General features: G+C 36.1%; 1 protein-coding gene across 1 annotated transcript; it reads right to left on the bottom strand.

Annotated features, from left to right (window-relative positions):
* Positions 1–1,168: 1,168 nt before the first annotated feature.
* On the bottom strand, positions 1,169–15,553 carry LOC147382473 (15-cis-zeta-carotene isomerase, chloroplastic-like). Its single transcript, XM_086428996.1, has 4 exons — positions 15,006–15,553; positions 2,976–3,122; positions 2,651–2,860; positions 1,169–1,655 (listed from the first exon to the last, which is right to left on the bottom strand). The coding sequence occupies exons 1-4, from the start codon at positions 15,438–15,440 to the stop codon at positions 1,320–1,322; spliced, it is 1,128 nt and encodes a 375-aa protein (XP_086285122.1). The 5' UTR covers positions 15,441–15,553; the 3' UTR covers positions 1,169–1,319.
* Positions 15,554–16,238: the final 685 nt, after the last annotated feature.

Raw genomic sequence — 16,238 nt, 5'->3', positions numbered from 1 at the left:
TTAATAAGTCATTTGGATTTATCATATTAGTAAATTTTGTTTTGTATCACGAGTTTAACTTTCCTCAAGTGATTTTTGTTAAAATGAAGAGTAATTTTGTGTGAGTAGCAGTTATTTGGAAAACGTTGAGTCTGCCTACTTAGATAAAAATCAAGTAATGAAATAAGCAGCGAATTCGTCACTTTGAAAAGAACCAAGAAGGGAATTTATAGCTTGGAAACAAATCGAGCAACAAAATTGATGATTTTCAAAGTTGCGAGTTCGATGTTTGGAAAAGAAAAAGTAGCCAATTTACTACTTCGAAACAAACCAAGCATCAAATTCATCACTTTGCAACAGATCAAGCAATGAGTTCATCACTTTGCAACAAATTCATCTATTTTGAAAATCATCTAATTTGTCTCTGTTAGACTGCACGGGTTGTGAATGTTCCCTTTTTGAGACTTAGTGTTCACTTTTATCTTCAAAAATATTGTTATCCATAGAAAATTTTGCCAATTGTCTCAAGATACGCAAAATAAGATGACAAATGATTTTATTGATTTGGTAAGACATATCTTAATACACTTGCTCAACGTAGAATTCACCTTTGATTAATTATCAATTATTTGAAAATGATGTATGAATTTCTTCTCTCTGGACTTCGCGCTTGATTGACTAAGAACATGATATTAATTCTGAAGAGAAACTTGGATGTTTGATCTTATTTATAAGTTTTAAAACTTAAAACTTTGACTTGACATGTCAAATGGAAAACCAGGTTGGTTCAAATGATTTAGAGAATGCTTTTCCAAATCAGCTAGTGGTCATTCACCTTGAAATCCAATCAAGTCGACCTACGTAAAGTACTTAATAGATTAAAAGCTGTTTTTCTTTGCAATTCATCAATTGCGCATGAAAAAGGGACAAGAAAATGATCTCTTAGAAGCAGCAATTCTTAGACAAGTTGACTCAACAAGTTGGTTCCATACAGTTCCAGGATGAGTCACTTCAAAATCCAATTAAGCCGACTTCTCAAAATTTAGAACTATAAAAGAAAAGAAAAAAAAAAAAACCCTCTTTTTGATATTGTCCAAGGTAAGATGAAATGGCAGAATCATTTTTTTGCATGACCATTTTCGCAGAGAATTCGTATCCCTTGGAAACTAAAATTCCTTGCAATCAGACCAATCGCAACACTTTGTTATATGTATTGAACTTTATATATGGCTTCTGTTTGTTTCCAAAATGGTTACAACTAAACCTGCTACACATCTTCATGGAATTACAAAATGAGACATGTACATCTTACATAAACAAGTTATTGATTCTGCATCATTTTACCAATGAAGACGGAAACTGGCTGCCTGCATAAGTGGGTGAGCCCAATATGCGCCCAATGTCAAGGCTGTGATTGTCAGATATGGCAACCGAACGAATTCCTTATAGTAATCTTTGGGCAACTTTTGACGACCATCAATGATAGCGGCGAAAGGAACAACACTTGTTCGGCTCCTCACGACCTCAAAAGCTTCCCCATACCGTGATGCCAATCTCCTGTCACCATTCCAAACACCAAATAGATGGTGTCCTATCAAGCCAACAGAAACTGCTACTGCGACAGAGTTGCCAATCCATAGTGTGTGCGCCAAGCACCAGATCACCTGACCAACCATCTGAAAAGAAATGCAAATACCTATATCGGTCTACTAAACCATAATAATAATCGTAAGAAAACCCATAGTAGGAAATCTCACAAGCCCAAAATTGATTCCATAATAGTTCACACTTCACACTAGGAGATACAATGGCCAAAATTTGACCTGATTGAGACAGTTTGGTGGTCACGTGCAACTAAGACATAAATGAATGCAGATTGAGGTAGTGAATGCGATACGAATACCTATGGAAATAATAGATAGGGCTGGCAATTGGTCAAATAATATCAGCTTACCTGACACATCTGACCCCAGTTATATGGGTATGGGTACAATTTTTGTTATCCGATTAAGAATTCGGGTAAATTTGTCGATAATAATTATATTCAATTTTTTTTTAAGGTCGTATATGGATAAGCATCCGATCCAATCTCAATATCTGTTTATCTGAGCTTCATACGGTAAATTCACAATAAGATATATTTATAACCCTAAAGTTCATCCATCATCTTCACAATGACTATTTTACAAGGATATCCGCTTGAAATTTGGGTACAAGTGGTATATGGATATCCTTAAAAAATTGGATAAATAGTCGGATATAGATATCCTCCTTAACAAAAGTGGGTAAAAAAATTGGATGCGGATAACTGGATATAGGTTGGATAAGGATTCGGATATATGCTTCATCCAACCCATTTCCAGCCCTAATAATAGAAGACATGGCTCTAGAAGAACTGAACGGAGGAACATTATTTGATTAGCCAACCACAAATTTTCAGGACAAGGCTTCAACAATGATGCTGATGATGGTTCTTTTGAATGGCCAAAAAAGGACGATGAATGGCCCATAAATATCAATTCAGATTGGTTTTCAGCCGTAATGTCCTAGCTAAGACAAAGCCAACGGTGTGGGCTGACCACCATGCATCTGTGGCGTGTATCCTCCAATGCTGAGCCTAAAGAGTTTTTCATGCATGTGAATGCACACAGATCAATAGTAAATGAAGTACCTGTGGATGCCTGGTTATTCTCATAATCCCAGTTTCCCACATATGCAACTTAGGCTTATCGACAGCTGCGACTTCTAACAAATTAAAGGTCGATGGGTAGAGGAAAAGAAAGGAGATGAAGGATGAAATCCACACTAGCTGATGTAGACCAGGAACACTCTGGAGCTGCCACAACTGTATTCCATCATACCGGTGATTGATGAAGTACACCTGAATTACACCAACCCATGTGAAGTTATTTAGATAGTTTGACCAAACTGACAATAAAATCTTAAAAGAAAAAAGAAAGCTACCCAACAATATACTTGATTGAATAGGAACTCACAACTGCACTGACTGCCAAAGGAAGAGAGATCCCTGCAAACAGAACACGGTATGCACGTGGTCCGATGAGTTCCTCACCAGCTTCTCGGAGACTAGCCATGCCACTGTGGAAAACGGCAAAAATGAGAAGAAGGGCCAGCACTACAATCTGCAGAAGAAAGGTTAGAAGGTCAGCATTTTAACTTCTCAAGAAGCTATGCAATACAGTAGATAAAACTCATGCAAAGCTCTTGCCAATAAAAAGAACTACTAAAATGATACCTACCTCAGAGTACAAAATGTGGTCCTCTAAATTCATAGTAGTCTTACCAGATCTACATGACCAATGAGAGTGTATGTTCACGAGCACGTGTGACAAAGCATTTTGGCCTACGTAACTAGGGCACAACACTTTTTGAATTTTTTCCATGTCAAACACTTACTGACACATGCACGTACTTTTTGAATTTTTGCAATGTGATACCAATACAGCCATTATATACTTCTATGCTACAATACATATATTTTTTTATTTCCTAATGTAATATTAGTTTTTCTCTTAGTGCGTCAAGATTTGTTTGTTTCTCTTAGGGTTTTTAGAAATAAAAAATACCTCTAGAAAAGGTGAAAACAAGTAGGACCTTAGGCCCAAATAGTATTATGATAGAAATAAGGAAATTCAAGGGAAGTTTTGGATTGTCTTTTTAGAAATAGTGCCCTAAAAAAGTCGTTTTTGTAATAGACTTTCTTTAAATAAAGATGTTTGACAGAAATTTATTTAAATCCCATTCTTGAGTTATTATGATATAATCATTTTCTTGTATGCATTGTTCTTGGTACATAACATTTTCCATTGATCAATGAGGCATGAGATCCTGAAAGGTCCTTAAGTATACTTCTAGGTTAACTAAATGATTGGCTTAGGGTTGACATGAGAGAATTAGTTTACAGGTTCCTAATAACTGAAATGGTCACATCTATGGACTTGGACGATTCATTTATATGAATGCCATGATGATATCATGCTCTCATTTTATAAGAAGTAGCCAAGTCTCAAAGCACCAAAGTGATGACTGTAGGCTCAACAGATGAGTCTTTTATCATACATTGACTGGTTAGGTATGAGAAACCTCTTGATGAAGGCTACTATAGGATAGAGTTTCTATTTAGCAAACTAAGATCTTATGTTGCTTGGACCTAAAAAGCTTATTAATTAATAATTAGCTATCTAGCTACTTTGATTACACCTAAGTGGGCTCAGAAGGCATCCTTGAAACTGTGTTATATTGGGGGTGGTCAGAGATCTGCTTAAGTAATGATAAATTTTCATTATAGAATTCATACGTACTAAATTTGAGAACATCCAAGATTGGGAAAGACATAAATCAAACATGTTTTGAAGGATTATTTTTATTATTTAAAATAATTTTATTTGTTATAATTAAGTTTATGCACTTGTTTTTTCTAGAGAAAGAGTTTCTTAAATATTTGATAAAGATCTTGACATCCCAATGACATGCGTATAGGCTATGGGTTCGATAGTAATTCAAATCCTGAGGGCTTATATATGGGATATTACTGTATAAAAGGAATAAATTAATTATTGATTCATGGAAGGGGCCTATTTGGTTAAATATCTATATTATAGGGATGTAGTTGCAAAATGGAAATCTTACGTTACTTTGCAATTCCAGAATTGATAACTATAGGTTAATTAATTGTTTTGTTTTATGTTAGCAACCTATATGACCTAAACTTGTTTAGAGGTTTATTATATATGCAAAAGTGTGGGACGGCTAGGTTAGGGCAGTTAAAACTTTGAGCCCTACTTCTGTGAGGGATGACTAAGAGAAGGGAGAGGTACCATTTGACAATCTCTCATTTCAGCTGGAAGAATAGATTGCCCACCATATAGTAGACTCATTGATTTTTGAAGTTTGTATATATTGGATTGATTTCTCAGTAAAAAAAAAAAAAGGAAAAACCTAAACAACTAATTAGTTTTACTTTGGTTGTTTTTAATTGGGTTCAACGTACAACCATGCGAAGATTTAAGAAATTGTTCCAAGATTTTCGATCCTAAATTAATTTTAATCGATGTTTTCCAAGTTTACCAGAAGTGATTCCCAACATGTCAAACTAAGGTATTGAATAATATTGTAAAGCTTAAAAAATATGTTAAATGAATAAAGGAAAAGTATCATAATACCTATATATAAGAATAAATTAGACATTCAGAAACTCTGGACTGACGTTTTTATTTTTTTAATTCTAGATATCATATGGACCAAAAAGTTAACTCATTAGAGAGGAATCATTATGCCTACCATCTTCCCAGAATCAAATCCTATTACTTTTACATTCCCTAAAACCAATTCCATTTTAAAGTCATTTAACACTTTTGAAAGCATTTCCAAACTCTGCAACGTATGGAGACTGAGATCACCATTCTTCAAATCTAGGTTTCTAGTTCCAGATCTGTCTAGAATAAGCTTCCTCTAGAGGTTAGAAAGTTTCACTCCAAATCTCTACTACTTCCACAACAAGGAAAGTTGACAGTTTTAATTCTCTGCAATCTGAAACCACCTCCTTTCTTAAGGGAGCAAATGCATTTCCAATAACAAGGTGAAATTTAGATCCAACATTATTATTCCACGAGATTTTTTTTTTCCATTTGATTCTCAATTGATTCAGGAATGAAGAATAGAGACATGAAATACACAAGGATGGTACATACAGAAATCTTAAATAAAAACTATCTTACCACCTTTAGAGAGATATACGGACTTCAAAGAATCTAGTTTTTTGCTACTTCTATGAACTATCAGATCGCAAACCACCTATGACCTATAACTAGCCCTAGGAGGGCAAGATATTATTTGAGATGGGAAATGACTGACCTCATGCAATGACACTCCTGCTAAATAGTCAATATTAGGACCGATTCAAACAAAACACCTTATTTTTTTGTGAGGTTAATGGCTGGACCTAAGACCGCTTGAAACAACACAAGAAACCATTACAAAATTGAAGCTGGGAAATAGAAGCTCAACATACATAATAGTATTCTTTGCAAGCTAAAGATGAGATACCATCGTACTTCCTTCTCTTAATGAAACTTCCATACTTCTATTTTGGATTATTTGAGAAATAACTCTCCATAGTGCTTCTACAACGATATCAGATAGAAGTGAGATAAATCATCACATTGTCTTAGACATCTTGAACAATTGAAATACCTGATTGGATAATCATTCACCTAAATAGACTAGTAGAAGATACACATTTTATGATCCACCTTCTCCACACAAAAAAACCAATTATCCCTTTCATATAGTTCAAAACTAAAACCTAATTGATGTCGTCATATGCTTTTCCAAATCAATTTTACTATGAGTTTGACCTACCTGATTTAATTCTAGAATATATACAGTTATTAAAAACAAAACCCATCCAAGATTCATTTGCCTTTGAAAAAAGCACCTTGCATAACACATATATCATTTGTAAACCACTTTTGATGGGGTTAGAAGTTTCAGATTGAGCTGATTTTTTGTGAGCATGATTTGTCTCCCAATGTTGTCCCCCTAAGATTGTCTGCCGAACGCTCCCACCTTAATCCTTTACACAAACATTTTAGTAATAAGTTCGTAAGTGGCACACACTAAACTATTCATCCTTAGATACGAGACATCTTTCATTCCATACTAGATTTAGTAGAAATCTACCCTCCCTAATGCGATCCTCACCTTCTACAATATTACCTCTAATGACCATTCTAGATATACGTTTGATTTTTTGTGAGCACTCATTATTTGATGAAAAAACTTGGTGTTGTTATCCTCCTTTTTAGCCATCTGACCTTTTACTCTACCTAATCTCTTAAAGACTTAATCATCCTTTGAAACTAAACCTTTAGATTTATTCACATTGAATTTTGGGTAGAACCTCCCTTTCTTTCTTATTTCTTTCCCTTTTTATTCACTGTTTTGAATTCTTCTTTATTCCAAGATTTAGCTTATCCTTAAGACCATTTATCTCTAAAACGAAAATCAGGTCCTTCCTTTGTATTGAAAATAATCTAGTTATTTCAGTATATTTACTATCCTAGTTGTTTTAGTAACTTTTATTTATTTTTGTTTCTTATGTGTAAAGGCATTTATGTCCATTAACTCTTTTATTAATATAAATACATGCCAAGTTCTCAGAAAGAGACTTGACAATTATAGTTCTACAATTCTTCTTGGTATCAGAGCCTAGAAAACTCATCGTCCCCTCCCCTTGAGTCCCTCTTTAGTTTTTAGGACCTTGAAGTCTCCTCTCTTCTCTTCTCTCCTCTCCTCTTTTCTTTCTTCCTCCACATCCCTAGAACTTGAGACCTAATAACCTAGTAGTAGCTCTGTTAGAAGGTCTCCCCTTCGGGGGTCTTTTTTTGTGTTTTTTTCCTTTATCGTATGTTGCGATAGAGTTTTATATGTCCTTCACATCCTACGATTCTGCACTGTATTCTTTGCCTTACGTTAGGGTGTTAGCATTGTTGGTTACCTACTATAGGGTTCTTTGCCCTACAGACATACTCTTTGGTGACCTGCGACAGCAATAGTGGCTGTGTAGGTGTGTGCGACAGCTACTGGGCTGTTCTTTGGAGTTATGTTCACCCTGTGACAGCAACCAGGGAGTCTCCTCTGGCCTGCGACAACAACTAGTTTGCTTTTTTGGATCTTCTCTGGCCTACGACAACAACTTGGTTGCCTTTTTGGATTTCCTCTGGCCTGCGACAGCATCTCGGTTGCTTTTTTGGATCTCCTCTAGCCTGCGACAGCAACTACGTCGCCTTTTTTGGATTTGTGTTAACCCTGTGACAGTAGCAGTGATTGTTTAGGTGTGTGCGACAGCAACTGGGCTATTGTTTGGGGCTGTGTTAACCCTGCGACAGCAGCCACTGACCTGTGACAACAACTGGGTTACTTTTTGGGGTTGTGTTAACCCTGTGACAACAATAATGGCTGTGTAGGGCTTCTCTTGTGACATGCGACAACAGCTAGATGGGTCTTTGGTGGTATACAATAGCAACAGAGGTGCTGCCGACAGCAACTAGGTGAACGAGGTGACTTTTTGGGGTTGTGTTAACCATGAGACTACAGTAGTTGTTGTGTGGGCTTCTCTTGTGACTTGCGACAGCAGTTAGGTGAATCTTTAGTGGTATATGATAGCAACAGAGGTGCTGCCATTGATTTTTGTCCTTGTTGCTGCCCTTTGACAGTATTACTACTCTACTGCCCTTTACCTCATGGTTCCTTTCATCTTGCGTTGATACTATGGGAGATCTCCCTTCAATCCAAAGTTTTGTTGTTCATAGTGCGCAACGACGACAACTCATGAGACCAAGGATTCCAACACAACTCTTGGGGCAAATTCCTCAGTCCAACTTATAACCATTGCCCTACTAGATGGTCGGAATTTTCAGTCCTAGTCTCGGTTTGTGCGACTTTATTTGGGTAGTAGAGGTAAATCTGGATAGCTTTTGGGCATCGTTATTAAACCACCCTTCACTGATCCCTTTGAATAATGGGAGACTGACAACTGCACTATTCTTGGATGGCTATTTAATTCAATGGAGCAGCGGATCTATACGATGTTTATGGATCATGAAATTGTTCTACCTTTGTGGTCAGCCCTCACTCAGGCATATGCTCACACTAGGATTTATGAGCTTTACCGAGACATTGCCTATGCTACCCAAGGAACATAGAGTCTAGATGATTATTTTGGATTTCTTTAGTCCTATTGGGAGGAGCTCTCTCATTATGAGTCTATGGAGCAGTCGGGTTTGTGGTTAAGAGGATTGTTTGATATCAGACATACCAATTTCTCATTGGTTTATGCCCTGAGTTTGAGGCACTTCGGCCCAGATCCTTAATACCACTCTTTTACCTCATTTATTTGAGATATTTGTGACCATTGACAATGATGAGTGTCGTAATCGTATAGTTCCTTTTCAGACTCAGGTCCCTAGCATTCTTTTTGCTTTAACTATAGATTAGATGGTTCTAGAAACCAACTTGAGTTTCTCCAACTCTCATACCCCGGGATCTGCGAATCGAGGTCAGAGTAGCTGTGGTCGGGATAAAGGGAATGCCCTTATTTGCAGTCATTGTGGAAAGGCTGGCCATGAGAAGGCCCGCTGTTTTCAGCTCTATCCCTATATGTAGCGATTTCCTGCCACTCCATCTTTTGGACAGTCTGCTCCTCGTGCCGCTATAGTGGAGTCATCATCTATTCCTTACTAAACCGCCTTCACTTGGCACTATTGATTTGCAACAGTTACAGACTTAGACTGCCACTATTGTCTGGGATTAGATTCATGCTCACACTCACTCATCTTCGATCGTGGCCTCAGTTACTACGCCTCCAGGTATATCCTTTGTTTTTCATGTCACTTAGTCTTGCTCTGATCCTCTGACATGGTTTATTGATTCTAGTGCATTTGAATACATGATTGGTGAGTCTAGCCATTTTATTTCTTCTACTTTTCCTACCACCCATAAGGAGGTTTGTCTTGCTGATGGATCTCTTACACCTATCCACAGCAAGAGTACCATACCTTTATCCTCTGGGATTTTCCTAGATTCTATGTTTCATGTCCCTCACCCATCTTTTAATTTTTTGTCTGTGAATAGTTTTATTAAATCTCAAAATAGCTCAGTTACTTTTTTTCCTACTCACTGTATTTTTCAAGACTTGACTTCGAGGAGGATTTTTGGCAAGGGATATACGAGGGATGGGTTGCACTTGTTTGGATCTCAACTTACTGTTGTTCCGACTTCTGTGCTTCCGTCTTTTGGGAGCCACACGTTTTCATTTCAAAATCTAGATTTATGGTTTTGCTCGCTTAGGACATGCCAATTTTTAGCACTAATGTTCTTTATTTCCTGCTTTAAAAACTGCTTGTAGTGGACACAAATTTCAATGCTTTGTGTGTGAACTTTCTAAACATACACGTACTTCTTATATTCATCGTATGCATAAATTTAATGCAATATTTGATTTAGTTAATTTTGATGTGTGGGGACTTTCCGCTATTACTGTTTTTAATGGTCATAGATATTATGTTACATTTATAAAGGACTATTCTCGTTGCACTTGGGTTTATCTGATGCGTTCTCGTTCTGAGGTGCTCTCTATTTTTGTTAAATTTCTTAAAATGATTCAGACTCAGTACAATATCACTGTTAAATCTCTTATGTCGGATAAGGGGGGGGATATATATCTGATGGGATTCGTTCCCATCTTCATAAGTATGGTATGCTTCACCAGTTAACTTGTCATTGTACTCTTGAGCAGGATGGGGTGGCAAAACACAAGAATCGCCACCTCATGAACATTGTCTGTTGTCTTCTTCGAGGAATGCATGTTTGTAAGGCATATTGGAATATGATAGTCTTCATTGTGGCTTTTCTTCTTAACCGAGTTCCGAGTCGCACCTTAAAAGGACATGTGTTTCTTCATGTCCTTCAACCTCATAGCATTGTCTTCCCTATTATATCTCGAGTCTTTAAGTGCAAGTGTTTTATTCAGGACAGGACTCCCAATTAGACAAAATTGGATGACAAAACCATTTGATGCATTTTCTTAGGTTACTCCTCTAAGTCAAATGGATATTGCTGTTATGATCTAGTTTCTCACCGTGTCATACACTCTTTTGATATTACTTTCTTTGAAAATATTCCATATTTTCATGCCACATCTACTTTGCAGGACCCATCTCCTATAGTGTTTCCTTCTTTCAGCTTTTTCCACATCTTCACCGATGCTTAAGGTCTACATTTGTTGCTTTTTCCACTCTCCACCCTTGCCAACCTTCTCCTTGGATTCAGGTATATCATATCCTACCTTTACACATATACTTGTTCTTATCCCTTCTATTTCTGACTCTCACTTACTTATTGTCCTTCGCAAAGGTAAGCGGGTGTGTGTGACTGATTATCCTATTGCCCAACTCGTTTTCTAGTAGGGTCTTTCTTCCTCTTATCAGGCCTACCTTGTAACCACTGATTCTATTCGAGTTCATCGGTCTGCATCAGAGGCTTTGCAAGACCCTCAGAGGACTAAAGCTATGACTATTGAGATGGATACTTTGCAGAAAAATAATACCTGGGAGCTCGTTACTCTTCCATCTAGGGAGTGGACCATTGGTTGTAAATGGGTCTTCATTGTGAAATATCTCGCCAATGGCACTGTTGATCAGTAAGCCTAGTTGTTAAGGGGTTTACACAGAATCTAGGAAAAGATTTTGGTGCCACGTTTGCTCCTGTCGCCAAAATTTTCACTATTCGACTTCTTATCTCTTTAGCTGCGTGTAACTCCCGGCCACTTCACCAACTTGATATGAAGAATACCTTTCTAAATGGTGATATGATTGAGGTTATTTATATAGACTCTCCTCCTGGGTTTCGTCTTTAAGGGGAGTAGTTTGGGAAGGTAAGCCACATTCTTAAATCTCTACATGGCCTAAAGAAGTCCCTGCAAGCCTAGTTTCAACAGTTTTCTAAGGTTATTTTATCTATAGAGTTTTCTAGATGCCACTCAGATCATACTTGCTTTGTTCATCGAGGAATGGATGGTCATTGCACCATTGTCTTGATTTATGTGGATGATATTATCGTGACTGGAGATGATGCACAGTGAATTGACAAAGTTAAGGTACTATTGGGACGTGTTTTTAAGGTTAAGTACTTTGGTCCACTCAAGTACTTTTTGGGGATAGAAGTGATCCGCTTTCACCGGGGTATTTCACTATCTCAGCGCAAATGCACATTGGATCTCCTTTAAGATACTGGAATGCTTGGTTGTTGTTTTGCCTCCTCTCATATGGACCAGAATCATCATCTACATACTGAATCTGGTGAACTTTTATCAGATCCTTCTTCTTATCTGAGACTTGTACGTTGTCTGATTTATCTGACTAACACTAAACCGAATTTGTCCTTTGTGGTTACTGTGGTCAGTCAGTTCATGCATACTCCGCATACTTCTCATCTTGATGTCGCTTATCATATTTTTCATTACTTGAAGTCGCATCCTGATCTTGGGCTTTTATGCTCTTCCACTGCTCAGCCACCTTTGTCTTATTTCACAAATGCTGATTATGCTAGTTCTCTTATAAATAAGAGATCTATCTTTGGTTTCTGTACTTTCTATGGTGATAGCCTAATCTCATGGAAAAGTAAGAAACAAAATGTAATTTTTTGTTCTTCTACTGAACCTGAGTATCGTGCTATGGCCCTTGGACATGCGAGCTTATTTGGCTTCGATTTATGCTGACAGAGTTGAGATTTCCTATTTCTGGTTCCTCCACTTTGTTTTGTGACAACAAGTTTGCTATCATGCTTGCTTCTAACTAAGTTCTTCATGAGAGACCTAGGCATATTGAGGTTGATATTCACTTTCTTAAGGAGAAAGTTTGATCTGGTGATCTTTAAACAGTCTTCGTACCTTCTTCAGATCAGCTTGTCGACATGCTTACGAAGTCTGTTGGTCCTTCTATCACTAATTCTCATCTTGTCAAGTTGGATTTAGTTGATATATTTGCCCTAGCTTGAGGGGGAGTATTGAAAATAATCTAGTTATTTTAGTATATTTTTGTCTTAGTTGTTTTAATAACTTTTATTTTTCTATTTCTTATGAGTAAGGGCATTTATGTCCATTAACTCTTTTATTAATATAAATACCTGCCAAGCTCTCAAAAAGAGACTTGACAATTATAGTTTTACATTTCTTCACTTTGATGGAAAAAAGACTCCAACCAAATCCTTACTAGATCAATGAAATTTGAGTTTTGCAACCACATGTTTTCAATATGGAAAGGAATATGATATTAGAAGGGACCCCAGTATCCAAAAGTAATGAGGTATGATCAAATACTAGTTTAAGGATAACTAATTGAGCAATAGAAGGGAAATGTTTCGCCCACAATCTTGGAATGAGAAATCCATCCAATCTACATGCGTAGGGTTTTCTTGATTATTTGATTGAGGCACTCTCTTAAAGTAAGATCTACTGGAAAATTATGATTCAAAATGTCTCGAAATTCTTTCATGTTTCTCATCATTGTGTTGCCACCTTTAATCTCAAAAGAAAATCTTATGAAATTAAATTAACCCCCCCCCCTTGCAATACACCAAGGGAAGTCCTATAGGCCTACAATTTAGTCCAATTCTATCCAAAAACATTCACCCCTCTCTCTCCTAACCAAAGGGCAATATACCCCGAAAATACCAATAAAATACGCATCAATACTATTACACAAATGTGAAATCGAGCCCAGCCCCTACTATAGTGTCAATCACTTTAATAGATCCACATATCCACAACATTATCCAGTGTACCTATAGTCGAAAGACACATCAATCCACATACTTTTAGTAATTAACTTTTCCCTCCTTATTAGCATAAGATAGAATTAAAGAACTACGAAATTCATGATGTTTTCTAGTAACTAACTTTCATAAACAAGAATTTCATTATCGCATTTTCCTGCAAAATATTAATCTCTAACCACTACTTCTATTTGTAGACTAAAGAATAACTAGATACTCCTAAGGAAATACCAAGATGTCGATTCTCCTTATAATAAAGATCTTGAAATTCAATGAACTCTAGTGCTATTGGTGAAGAGTTCTCCACGATTGACATGTTATTACAGCGATCATAAGTCAAATAATCCCGGAATGGCAAGGTGGTACCATCCTACCCAAATCCCTTAACAAAAATGCTTATGCTTTGAATAAACCATTGTGACTCAAAATGTACAAAAGATCATAATGTCCCTGACCAAAATGTTTGAGTTAACAACGAAACAGGGCCAGAATAAGGAATTGAAGGATAATCATGGAATAGGGAACGAACAATTGCACTACTATCTTCAAGCAAGGAGAAATGGAAATTGAAGATGAAACCAACCTTATAGATCTAAAACCATGAGAAAGGAATAGTAAACCAACTTACCTTCATATTAGAGAGTGAAGTTGATAGAAAGATTAGTGTCGAATTATATATGGAGAGATCTATCTAACAAGGACACATTTATCCTAATGCATTCTTGATGGCCAAACCTTGATAAGGTTGACCAGAAAGAGTTTTATATCCAAGGAAAGATACAAGACAATTATTTCAAAGTAGAGATTGGTAATCCTATTGTTAGCTTTCGATGAGGGACACATGTTAGCCTTGAGTGTTGTCGACAAGATAAGAGACTAGCTCGGAGGATTTGGAAGACCTCGAAAAAATCTGGTCGGCTAATTCACCATGGTTGTAAACATTTGAGTTTGATTGGAATTTTGGAGTTGTCTTTTACTCATTTCCCTTTCTGGCAACTATGAATTGAAGTTCGATTTGTTTTGATTTAGTTAGAAATATTTGTTTTTTTTTTTTTGGGTCATAAATACATAACATACTTCGATTAAAATCATATTGAACCTCAAATTTCTCTCTGTTATTTTTTCTAGAACTGCTATTGGCACCCCAACTTTTACTTATTACATCCCAATTTATTAAATTATTTATCACACCCCAATTAAAGATTAAAACACTCTTCAAACATTACCAAGGTTTAGTTCAAAAAATAATCTCAACATTGCAAAATATTATAACACTTACAATAATAATTAGGCACATATTTCCTAACCCAAAAAATAGAAACCTAGCAAAAAAATATTAAAAATGGGAGAGCTTCTATTGGCATCCCAATTTTTACTCTTTTTTTTTTTTTTTCCAACCATTTACTTATTTTCTTTATGTTTGATGGGGTGTAATAAGTAAATGTTGGGGTGCCAATAGCGGCTCTCAATCTTTTTGAAGCTCTCAATTTTTTTTTCTTCTTTAGCCATCTCACTAAACCTAAATCAATTTTTTTCTTTTTGAAGTTCAATTTCTTGTATTACTATCTATAATTCTGGTTCTATTTCTAATTTTCTATCAATCAACATAACAGAAATTCAATTTAAAAAAAAAAAAAAAAAAAAAACTATAAATGAAGTAAAAACAAACTAACCTCATGGCTTTCGGACAACCCCGAAACAGAATCGATAAATGCCTTTCCGAGTCCAATTCCGAAAGACGAATCGATCCAGAAGACATCAAGCGCAAAGAGAACAACTCCTAAAATTCCAGTAAAATAAATCCAAGAAGAAATCTTCTGCTCACCAAGATCGAACTTAGCTGAATCCTCACCAATCTGCAAATCATCAGAGACTACAGAATTCTTCTCCTCAGTTTCTCCTACCGATGCGCCAGCACAAATCTTCAGGGATTTGAAAGAGTTATTAAGTTTCTGATTGAAAATTGTAGATTTTGAAAAAGAAGAAGAAGAAGAATAGAAGATTGAAGAACGATTAGAAGCAAGGAGGATTCTAGTTTTAGTAGCAAAGTAAGAAGAGTTGTGAGAAATGGAGAATGAAGGATTTGAAAGGAGAAGAGGAGACGCCATTAACAACTGTAACGAGATATGATCAACAATTCTGCTACTGCTTCTTGCTTATGTGTACATTTTGAAGAGAAAACCGAAAAAAAAAAAAGAATCTCTTTAACGAACGATGCTTTGGAGAGGCTTTGGACGGTGGTGCGGTCTTATTAAATCATAATTTATTGGCCATTTTTGGTAATCAACTAATTTTAATTTTAAACTCCTATGATTTGGTATAATTCTATATTGACCTTTTAACTTTTTGATAATTACATTTACCTCCCCTGACACAAAAGATGTCATTTTACTATTTTACCTTCTCATTTTTTTTTTAATTTTTTATTTATTATAAAAGGTAAATTTATAATATATGTAACTTTACTATTTTACCCTTAAAATGGGTGATTTAAACATGGCTACCTAATTTTACTCAATATTAGAAATATCCCTCCATCTTTTGAAATTGATGACGTGTATCCCTTGATCTCTATTTTTTTTTGTTTTGTTTGGTGGGATTAATAGTTAACAATTAACATTAGTATAAGGGATTCGAGGGGTTTTAACACAAGACCTTGAGAGCAACCTCCACAAGGTCTTCTAAATAGACTAAGGGGAAAAGATTCAAATGTGTATTTGATAACAATTGGTTCACACTGAAAGTTCGGAAACTTGCATAAGCTGGTTTAACATGCATATTTGAAAGATTCAACACATACGACTCTCCAACTATCTTAACACTCAATTTTCATCTAAATTGATGAAAATTCACAACTTTCTACTCGATTGTAGTCTTAGGTGTTGTTTATTTGAGTTAATTTTTAG

The sequence above is a fragment of the Akebia trifoliata genome, chromosome 16 (assembly GCF_017979445.1).
Source record: "Akebia trifoliata isolate Shusen 1 chromosome 16, ASM1797944v1, whole genome shotgun sequence".
Classification (NCBI taxonomy): Eukaryota; Viridiplantae; Streptophyta; class Magnoliopsida; order Ranunculales; family Lardizabalaceae; genus Akebia; species Akebia trifoliata.
This window is presented reverse-complemented; position numbering and strand designations above follow the sequence as displayed.